Here is an 11,889-nt window from a genome sequence, read left to right as displayed (position 1 = left end):
GGTTAGTGCCCAGGCTTTAACCTTGCCTTTCTCTCCCCCAACACAAAACCTTGCTTGTCCCAGCTCTTTCCCCCCGACCCCTCCGCCACTACTGATTTCACTTGTATACTTGCCCTTCACCCCTTCCTTCACTGCTCTCACATAGCTGTGTATATTTCCAAAACCAGTCTGCTTTTACCGGTTCTCACGGTCTCTTCGCTTGCAGATTTCTTATATTTTTCCTTCTACCCTGAAGATGGAGGCGATACATTCCTCCAAAACGTCGGTTAACACCACATATACATAGTGCCAAATCCCAGAAGACTGCTTTCTTCATAGTCACCGCCGTGAAAGCCTCAAATCTTACGTAAGTATATGTTGCTGTCTCTTCACCAAAACGCAGGGCAAAATCATGATATAAAGATAGGAAACAGATGTTTTGAAAATGTGGCACAATTCAGATATTTGGGAGCAATGATAACAGATCAAACCTGATTCAGGAGGAAATTAAGAGGAGATTGAACTTCGGTAATTCTTGCTACCATTCAGTCCACAACCTTTTGTCTTGTCTGCCATCCAAAAACATAAAAAATAGCATATACTTAACTATAATTTTACCTGTGGTTCTGTATGGGTGTGAAACTTGGTCTCCGACATTAAGGGAGGAACACAGACTGATTGTGTTTGAGATCAGGGTGTTGAGAATATTTGAACTGAAGAGAGATGAAGTGACAGGAGGTTGGAGAAAACTGCATAATGAGGAGCTTCATAACTTGTACTCTTCTCCAAGTATAATTAGAATGATCAAGTCAAGGAGGATGAGGTGGGCAGGTTATGTAGCACGAATGGGGGAAAGGAGGAATGCGTATAGGATATTGGTGGGAAAGCCAGAAGGAAAGAGCCCACTGGGAAGATCAAGGCGTAGGTGCGTGGACAATATTAAAATGGATCTTAACACATTCAGGACCAGAGGGGCCAACTGGCCCTTTTCTGACGCATTACGTTGCAACTGACTATATCGCGCTGTGTGGCCACATTGCATCATAACTACTGCATAATTGACCTCGGGAATGTTTGCTAGCTTAGCCAGTAACATGATCACGTTCATTTCCTGTCACAACCTGAAGAAAAAGCCTTTGTTCGAGTCCAAGAGGAAGGGGGACATTCTTCTTCAGTCCTGGAGGGATACTCGTGTTGTGAATATGGTTTCCACTATTCACAATTTGAGTATGGTTGATGTTTAGAGACGCCACGGGCAAGTGAAGAAGCCTCTTTGTATTTCCGAGTATAATATGTTCATCTAGGGAGTTGATAGGGCCGACCAGTACTTGGCCTATTATTCCCTTCCTAGGAAAACAGTGAAATGGACGAAGAAAGTTGCACTGTGGCTTATAAACTGTGCACTTTTCAATTCATTTTTGGTTTTCAAAAACGTGAACAGAAATCCTACTTTGAAATACAAAGCATTTCTGTTGAACTTGGCAAAAGCTTGGGCTACTGACCTCACAGTGGCGGCAGGCAGTACCTGCGTCAGACACAAACGTAGTGCAGCTGGGGCCATCTGTTCGCACCCGCCATAGGCCTCATGTGGACCCCCGTGGATGACTCTCGGGTGATATGCAGAAACATACCCTCGTGAAAATTGTGAAGAGGGAACATTCCAAGGGATAGCATCCTTCTAGTCAATGCTGTGTTTGTGCAGTTCACAGAAAAAGGAGTATGACTACCTACATTTGCAAGTTCTGTGTAATGCCACTTCACAAAGGGGAATGTTTCCAGAAATATCACATTCTCAAGCACTTCTAGGAGCATTGGTAACTGTTCTCCAAAAATTTTTAGTTCATAAAATTAATTAGGAGATTTTATATTAATTTTTAAAGTGAACAGTGCACAAGTTAGGGTGCTAGGCTTAAAAACCCCGGTCCCCAGGGTGATTTAAATATTTAAACAACCGGTCCGCAATGCGTTAAAGAGAGGTGGGATGGGATGGGATGGATTGGATTGTTCTGGCTCAGGATAGGGACCAGTGGAGGGCTCTTGTGAACACGGTAATGAACCTTCAGGTTCGGGCTGTGAAATTCTTGAGTAGCTGCAGAATTGGCGGCTCCTCTAGAAGGGCTCAGCTCCATGAGCAGGTGAGTGAGTGAGTGAGTGAGTGAGTTAAGTTACAGGTGGCCATTGTGGACATATTAAGGAGAATTCTACTGAAGTTCCATGCATTTTAACTTGTTCACATAAACACACATCTTAATACTAGGAATTGCTCAAATTATCTTACCGTACTGAAACTGATGGCTGTTGCTTGTGCTGCAATATTTGTTCCTTTTCGTGCATTTTTAAAGCCTTCCATTCCACATGACCTTAACAACTTCACATCTCCTGCAACAGAAAGTTATTCATTACTATACAAGTAATAACCAAGTACACTGGACTGGCCGTAACACTTAAAATGATTGGCATAAATATACTGTATACTTTCTCATATAAGACTGCCAAATCACTGCCTCATCACTTGGGTCCTTTCCCTCTAACAGATAATTACAATTTAAGCAAAATCTGTCAAGCCATTTCTGAGAAAATCGACACTTCGCTTCTGGGCCACTAGAAAGTGTGCTGTTAGTTCCTTAAAAATAGCACTAATGTGGTTTTATTTAACAAGATGGTCTCTACAGCTACTGAAATTTAATCAGTCATTGAAGCTGTTTTAAACAAAATCATGCATGCACCCGCAAATACACGCAGGTAAACAGCATTCCAAAAATCACTCTTTTGTACCAAGGAGCGCTGAAAACGTGCAAATCCATCAAAATCTCATGTTCCAATTTTATTTGCACACACACTTTCTCATATTAACATAGCAGAAAGCAAGTGTGCATGACACTATGACATTCTACAGAAAACACAGTGAATGTCTTGAACCATATGACCTACAGACCACATGTGCTCTGCCCAGCATGCTGAATCACTTTTGTACAATATGGGGAACTTAAATGCTCAAGAACACACCTTTTGTGTGCTGCAATTGTACTGTGAAATATTTTCAGTTTTCATGTAGTTTTGGTTGTACACAGTGAGAAACAGTGAAGGAATAGTCTCTCCACTCCCAACTCCCAGTATTCTTTTGCCCAAACAGCAGCATGAAATGACTGGACTTGAGAGTAAAGAATGACTATGGAAGATATATACAGTAAAACTTGGTTATAGCAACATCGGTTTCTGCGACACCTTGTCTATTGCGTCAAATATTCAATGGTACGAACTAATTCCTCATAAAGCAACTGTTTTTATACCTTGCTTAGTACGACATGCACAAATGCATCAACCTCGTATGTAACGTCATTTTCATTCCTGAATTTCTCTGATATGGACATTGAACGTAATTTAGAAAGTGTGTATTGGGCAAGTAACAGGAAACAGATGAAGATAACTGATTACTGTACTCGTATCTAGGTACAGTAAGGCACAACAATTGATGTAATCTACTGTAATTTGGTGAGTAGACCTACCTTTAATATACAGTATTAGTGCGGTGTGTAATGTCAGTTAAAAGTGCTGTAATATGTCTTTGATATTACACATTTGGGCAATTCCGTGTTAATGTTATGTTAGTCTGCACTTAACTATGTATTTCCCTAAAAAATGCAACATTTTAACTCGGTTTTGGTAGATTTTTACGTGACTAACATAAGGCTACTGTGGAAGTACCCAATTCGGTTACGACGACATTCGTTTATAACGACACTATTTTTAGGTCCCTTTGATGACGTTACAACCGAGTTCTACTGTATTTGTATTCTGATGCATCTGGCAAAACACTACTTATTACAGGAGCTACTTCCAAAGACAATTGATGTTGGTATTAGTGATAGGAGGGATTTGTGAATTATACTGTTACAATGGGCTCAGGTGCCATAATCTATGTACCAAGTTCAATAATGACTGGTTTAGGCATTTAAGTAAAATTATGCTTATTACCACAAAAATCTGAGAGGCTGTAACATTGGTACTACTGATTGTGGGGCCTAACGGAGTATGCCGTTGAGTGTTTCATGTGGCACAATATACGTACTGAGCTTCATTAAGACTGGTGGTGTTCGGACAATATTAATGTTTTGCCTCAGAAATCTGAGAGACTGTAATGCAGGTATTACTGACAGGGTGGATTTATAAACTATGCTGTTGAAGTGCCTTCACATGGCATGATATTGTAATATCTTATATGTTGTCCATCGCTGAGCAACGAAACAATGGAAACTGTTGAGACCACTGTGTAGGAATATCCATAGCAATGAGTGTTCATCACATAACAACGCTCGGTAAACACTCCTCTCCACTAGGCTGACATCACGCAACAGGGGAGTCCATGCAGCATCCATACATAACGAGAGTATTCGTCACTGTTGAGCTATGGTGCTCGACACCAAGACTGACTTACTGTCAGTCAGTTGCAATGTGACTTTTGACTTTGCTGAGCTAGTGGGCCGTGTGGAGGCAGAGTCAAATACCTCTACCATGACCCTGCGAGTCATATGAGGTGACAAAAAGGGAAGTCTCAAATCTGAGACAGTAAAGTAAGGTCATGAGTCCCAAGGGACTCAGGCCCAAGAAAGACTGCGCTGGCAAGGGCCAGCAGCATATGTAACAGACAGACCCATCCTCTCGTCAGAGAGGGCGCCTCACGAAAACAGGACCGTAACTGTTGAGTAATATATATCTGGTCATGAGTCCCAGATGGGGCTCAACACCAAGACTTAGTGACTGACTGTCAGTTGCAATGTGACTTTGCCTTGTTAAGCTAGTATTGAGTATTCAGTTGAAGTCTAGCAGTTACGAGTTGTCCAGTTGTATTGAGTGAATGGAATCATGATAGTTGAAGCCTGAAAGTGAGTACAGGAGAAGCAATGAAGGAATGAAATTGTGAACTGTGTAAGAGTGAGTGTGCAATAAATTCGCTAGATCCAAGCCTGGCGTGAAGTTATTTGTCGTGTCACATAGGAAACACGCGACAACTGGTGTCAGAGTGGAATATGAACTTATTAAACACGCCTCGATCTAGGAAGTACATCGAGTGTTATCCTGGGGGGGGGAGATAGAGAGAAGCAAGAGATGCAGCAAATGATGGAATTCCTGGTGAAAGAATTGAGGGCCAACTTGAAAGCCTGGATGCAGAAATGGAAGCCATCCGAGCAGAAACGAGGGCCATCGAAACAAGGATGGCTGCCATGCGAGAGAAGAGGGTGAAAGCCAATATGAATGCCTGGCAGGAAGAGATGACAGCCTGCCAAGATGCATTGGAGACAAATCCAAGAGAAAAAGAGGATGTAGTGGAGCGGCAGAAGATTCCTAATGAAGAGGTTGCAATTCACTCCATAAGGGCATGCCAAAACGAGAGAACGGCTTGGCAAGAAGAGATGGAGGCAGATGCAATGTTTGGGAGAAACAGAGTGGGATGTACAGATGAATGGACATTCAGCTATTAGACATAAAAAAAAGGTAGAGCTACCCTTGTAATAGGCCGTGGAGTCACAAAGGGTTGAGGGGTTTAGTTTCCCACATTTTCTAGACAATTAGCTCAGATGGTGGTGAGGTTGTCAGCCTTACATGCCGGCCAGCCACCCCCGCAAAGGAAGATTCTTGGTACTCAATTCTGTTAGAGGCTGAGTTGACCCCAGGGCCATAGTGTGGCTGGAAGGTTTAGGTCAATTGAAAAATCTAGTGACTTCACTGGGAATCAAACCTGCAAACTCCTGGCTTGTATTACTGCCTCAACAAACTATGCTACTCTCTCAATGAAAGAGGCATGTTCTGCATTCAGTTTAGCTCTGGAATACTGCAGGCAATGTAAACTATACTAATAATTACAAACACCAGTACTGCATGAGGAATGACATTACAGTTTCAGTGTATTACTGGTAATTACAAACACCAGTACTGCATGAGGAATGACATTACAGTTTCAGTGTATTACTGGTAATTACAAACACCAGTACTGCATGAGGAATGACATTACAGTTTCAGTGTATTACTGGTAATTACAAACACCAGTACTGCATGAGGAATGACATTACAGTTTCAGTATACTAACTGGTACGCGGTACTGCATGAGTGATATTACAGTTTCAGTGTATTAACTGGTATGTTACCTTTACTAAGTGCTGGTTTCAGGTACATCACCTGTCCCACACAGACAATATACATGGTTTTTCAAAACCTGTCAGCCATATTCAGGACATAATGTCGAGTAAACTAGATGAGTATTTTCTTGACCAAAAAAAAAAAAAAAATCCACCCACCATAATGGACTACAGAAGCATGTAGATGGCACTACACATTGATTAGAAACACAAAACAGTAGCACAGCAGTTTTCAACAACAAATTTAAACACCCTATACTTACCAATGACAGCTGAAGCATGTAGTGCAATGTACAAGAACTTTTAATACTTAAAGGACCGGCCACATAATATCATGACTTTAGGACACGTTAGGTTGCAACACACTATACCTTGCTCTGGCGTCACGCAGCCACATGACTACTGCATAATAAAACTCCGGAATGTTTGCTTAGTAGTCAGTAACTTGACCTCGCTGTTTTGGTTCCCCACTCCAAAAGAAAATGATCTTTGTCCCTTCAAGCTGTATGTACCAGGCAGGAAGTTACTAGTGGAATACGGATCAAGGACGAAAGTGGTTGAAGAACCAGAAATATCTGACTTGTTCTCCAATGAGCTATCTGACGTGCCTCGTGAGAGTAGTAGTAGTAGTAGTGACAGTGGACAAGGAATTGTGGCAACAGACAATAAAAGTGAAAGTAGCTTTGACAAAAATTTGGGTACTAACAGTGCAGGGACAGCCACATGGGGAAAAGTAGACAAAACGCCTACTTTGGGACAGTTTACTGGAAATCCGGGGGTGAAACAAATTCCATCAGACCCAGAGCAAGTGTCTGAAGTAGCAGAATTATTTTTTGGAGATAAGTTTCTTTGACATGTTATGTCAGGAAACTAACATATACTATGAACAACACCGTGAAACACCGGGTGATATGCGGAAACATTCAAAGCGGAAGCATCCTTTCAGGCAATGCCGTGTTTGTGCAGTTCACAAAAACAGGAGTATGACTTCCTACATTTGCAAGTTCTGTGTAATGCCACTTCACAAAGGGCAATGTTTCCAGAAATATCATTCTCAAGCACTTCTAAGAGCATTGGTGTTCTCCAAAAATTTTAGTTGCAGTATAAATGCATGTTGCTGACACACTGTCTGGCTATGTTTTATCTGGTAAGAGGAGAGGAAATGTTTATGCTTTTATAGCACTCCAAACTTTCTGTATACAGGAGTGTGGTCACGTCCTTCAGAAACATTGTCTGTGTATATCAGCCACACAAGAAGTACTGTTATGCTTCTTAGAAAGGCCCCCACATGGTCCTTTGCTTCTACATGCTTTCAGTCTTATGTACCGCATTCTGAACGGTGTGATTTACGAGCGGCCTCTCAATTTCGGCTTCTTCCATGTGAAATGGGGCCATGGTGCATAGTTGAAATTGCGATGTTTTGTAAGCGTTACGAATAGAGGAGACCACTGGCCTACTTCCTGCTAATACGAGACTGATGTTGCGTGTGCACGCTTCGCGTGGAAAACAGAGTTACATATGGACAAAGTGCATGAATTGCGACGTCGGACTCTGCATTCAGTTACAAGAAAAATTCAGTTAGATGATACAGGAGGGAAGACACTCTACTTATAAAGCTGGTGTCCAAGAATAATGTAAGTAGAACAAGAATTTCTATCTTAAAATTAGATTTTAAAACAGTGTGCGCACGTGTGGACTGCGAGTCACCATACAGTGTCGTTCGGCCACTCGGCTTTACATTAAAGGTCCCCATATGGGGTTTTTCGGCTCATAAAGGTTGAATATTTAAACTGCCAGTCCTCAAAGTGTTAAGGTTTAAAATGACTAAGTGTGTACTGTAAGAAACTTTTTAACAAGCTTTAATGGACGCGTTGCACGTAAGATTGTGAATTAGTAACATCTGCTGAAAAATACATGATGTGCAACAGCATGCCACAACAATTGTTTTTGCCCCAAAACTCACCTGCTTCGGATTCAAACACTGCATTGTAATATGGTCAAAATCAGTCTGTGTGCTTGTGTTCTTGCACAAAATTGATCAACAGTGCTCTCCCAATGAATACACTGATAATGCCTTATATTTATGGATTACAGTTTAACAACATGGTGGAAGGTGACAAACACCACAGATGTTTCTGAATTGTCAAGAGGCACAATGATACACACTGAAGATTACAGGAAACAAGGATAGATGTTCCATGTAACCAAGACCATGCAGTATGATCGATTGTTTCTGGAGACAAGCACACATTGGACATAATACAACACAGCTAAATGGATAGCATTCAAAGGATCTCTATTCAACTAGGTGGACCTGCATTGCATGGTGAACCTTACAAGGTCAAGTTCTTATTCATACTATGCGTGGTAGCATAGTTGGCTGAGGCACTATGCTACAATCCAGAAGGTCATGGGTTCAAATCCCAATATGGATTTTTTTTTTCATTTGACTTAATCCTTCCAGCTGCACTATTGTCCTGGGGTCAACTCATCCTCTAACAGAAAATGAGTACCAGGATCCTTCCTTGGAAGGTAAAGAACAACTGACATGTATGTAAGGCTGACAATCTTACCACCAACTGTCTAGAGAAAATGCAGGAGCCTTGACATCTGACAATCCTATAGGCCTTCCCAGATTGTTAGAGATTTACATTACCTTAATCCATACTATTTTCAATATGTGCGGGTTCTTCAACCAGATCATTACAATCTTTTGGAGCCTTGACGTCTGACAATCATATGGGCCTTCCCAGACTGTTAGAAATTTACATTACCTTTATCCATACTACTTTCAATATGTGCAGGTTCTTCAACCAGATCATTACAATCTTTGTGTTCAATTCTGCCACAACACATTTTCATCTGTTGTGACAGCTTTTTCCAATGATTTCTGTGAAGCCTGCTTCCAATTTTGTGCCAACTTTACAAAATGACTCTCCACTAGAACAGCTGAATGGTAACATGCTTTAGAATACAGATTCTTGAATAATGCCAAATGATTTCACAATTTACCTCATAGCAGATTTTGGTGATGCATTACATTACACTGGTGGGTGGATCGGGGGAACCACTGCATTTTAAAGTATCCACACATCACAAATTAACACTTCACCTTAAGCACAAATCCTGGTACATACAATATCACCACATACTGCACTGTGGCAGGACATCAGATGCATTGCCTGCTGCTACCATCTGATGTCAGCATATAAGCAATCTATACCACTAACTTCAATGTTTCCACCTCTTTCATTCAGCAGATGATCACCCTGCATAAAACGTTAGAATCATGGCGATGCCCTTATGCTCAACTAATTAAGTACCATGCCATGAAGGCATATTGGGGAGTAGTTGTATAGCCGACCTCAACGTTACTGTGTGGTCACCTTCATTTTGTGGCCACTGACTTCAAGGAAAGTATCCACTGGATACAAAGCTTGCTGGGCACCAGAGTTGAGTCTGATGTGGTTAATAAAAATAATCCTCTGCCCCTGCTGGGTATCGAACCCCTGCAGTCCAGCACATAACTCGTCACTAGACTTGCTGAGGTATCTGACACGGCTCAAATACGTGGGGCAATCCAAAAGTTTCCTAAATTTTAATTTTGCGGGAGAATGGTTATGAGTACGTCGAAATACTGCTAGGTGTCTCCTCACACATCCTTCTTGAATCAGTGTGGCAAGCAGCGTCGAGTTGAGTGGTTGGGTTTATTGTTGGTGAACGTATTTCCATTGTTGTGTTTCCGCGAGTTTGCAGTTTTGCGATGGCTGACCTGGGAGAGCAGTGTGTCTGTATAAAGTTTTGTTTCAAACCTGGGGAAACCGCTCCAGAAATGCACCAAATGTTGAAGCAAGCTTTTGGTGAAAACAGTTTAGGCCAGACACAAACTTACAAGTGGTATGAGCGTTTTAAAAATGGCCAAACATTGACTGATGACGACGATCGTTCGGGACAGCCGTCAATGGGCAAAACACCAGAAAATGTCGCGAAAGTTAGGGATCTCATTCGACTGACCATCCAAGACCTCTGTAACACCCTGGGACTAAGTTATGGTACATGTCAACAAATTTTGTCACAGGAACTGAACATGAGTAGGATTGCGGTGAAGTCTGTGCCAAAACTGCTGCAAAATGAACAGAAGCAGCATCGCTTGGAAGTCTGCAGGGAACTTCAGCAACAGCTTCAAGAGGATCCAAACTTTCTTTCGAAGGTTGTCACTGGTGACGAAAGTTGGGTTTATGGTTATGACCCTGAAAGCACGCAGCAATCGTCACAATGGAAAAGCCCTTCTTCACCTCGGCCAAAAAAAGTTCGACAAGTCAAGAGCAACATTAAGTCCATGTTGATCTGTTTTTTTGATAATGACGGGATTATTCATAAGGAGTTCGTCCCTCCTGGTCAGACAGTCAATAACGAGTTCTATCGCGATGTTCTAAGGCGTTTGAGGGAGAATATGAGGAGAAAACGTCCAGAGAAGTGGTGCACAAACGACTGGGTACTCCACCATGACAACGCATGACCGCATATGGCTTACACTGTGCAGGAATTTTTGGCTAAAACAAGATGGCAGTTGTTCCCCACCCACTGTACTCACCAGACTTAGCTCCATGCGACTTCTTTCTCTTCNGCTGGGGGGGGGGGCGCAAGCTCAATACATTTTAGATTACGAATTTCCCAACACATAACATTCAAATTCTAATACAAGCAATAATCGACCCACCTTTGGCATCACTCACGGTGATGACTGTATTATTTTTCGATGCCTTTATATTGCATATGGGGACATCACGAAATGGGATGCCGTTAAATAATCGTGTTGGTGTGTTCTCATCGGGATACATATCTTCTCGACTGGAACAAGTTTCTGTGTAAAAATTTTTCATACGTCAGTTTCTTATACAAATTCAAAACAATTAAAATACGTACATCTGCATTCAATTCCATTATTTAAATGTAAATTTCCTGCAAGTTTCTAATGGCAGAACTATGGGAACGTTCCCTTATACCACATATACAATGCAAAGCTGACTACAAAATTTCAAGTGACCTTTCCTCTCTGCAAACACGCCATCTTGCCAGACTGGTAACAGTGGGCCAGAAAACAGCAGATAGCCATTTTGAACCTTACTTGTTAACTTGGTACGCAAAACTCAGACTATACACACCTCTTTATAACAGAATCAATATCCACTCCCTTTTCTCCATCGGTTCCCTCATCTCTTGCTGGCAATGAAGCATACATTTCACGACGATCTTCATTCTTTTTATATGGGCCATATACATGAAAATCTCGAAACTTCCATCCGTTTCCACCCAAAGGACTACATGGCTCACACTTACTTACGAAATGCTTACACCGACCTGACCCACGATAGTTTTCAGTAACTATATTCAACAAAGTGTTTCGACTTACAAATTTACTATAGAAAGACAGCAATTTATTCACCATTTTTGTCAAACTGAACAAATTATATCTCGCTTACTCCATAACGACCTAAACCTACGACGCAGCAAATCACAAAAGGACCTTGGTACTCACACCACTACCGTATATCGGAGCATTCCGCTGTAGTTCGGACCCGGTTCGGACCCGCTCGGTTGTGTGCGTTCAGTCAATAGTGCGTTGGTCACACATGTGTGCATCGATCCGGGGATTTGAATGTGATCTACATGGAAAGAACCCACTGGTCCCCCCCACACTTTTCGTACGAGTATGTAAATTACGTATTTTTTTTTAATTCGCATAGTGGGGGGCGTGGAGTCGAACTGGATCCAT

At 41.8% G+C, this 11,889-nt stretch overlaps 1 protein-coding gene across 2 annotated transcripts in view; it reads right to left on the bottom strand.

Annotated features, from left to right (window-relative positions):
- The window catches only part of LOC111873281 (28S ribosomal protein S11, mitochondrial), a 44,945-nt gene extending 33,280 nt beyond the window's left edge, over positions 1-11,665 (bottom strand). The window contains exons 1-3 of one of the 2 annotated variants that reach the window (XM_023867864.2): positions 11,279-11,665; positions 10,834-10,964; positions 2,258-2,358 (exon numbers count right to left, since the gene is read on the bottom strand). In XM_023867864.2, the coding sequence (XP_023723632.1) occupies positions 2,258-2,358; positions 10,834-10,964; positions 11,279-11,562 (516 nt within the window). In that variant the 5' untranslated portion in view covers positions 11,563-11,665. Of the gene's footprint in view, positions 1-2,257; positions 2,359-10,833; positions 10,978-11,278 lie in introns of both variants that reach the window. The other variant, XM_023867865.2, reaches the window with a different exon arrangement.
- Positions 11,666-11,889: the final 224 nt, after the last annotated feature.

Source organism: Cryptotermes secundus, unplaced genomic scaffold (assembly GCF_002891405.2).
Source record: "Cryptotermes secundus unplaced genomic scaffold, Csec_1.0 scaffold131, whole genome shotgun sequence".
Classification (NCBI taxonomy): Eukaryota; Metazoa; Arthropoda; class Insecta; order Blattodea; family Kalotermitidae; genus Cryptotermes; species Cryptotermes secundus.
The sequence above is the reverse complement of the archived record's forward strand: the minus strand, read 5'-3'. Positions and strand labels throughout refer to the sequence as shown.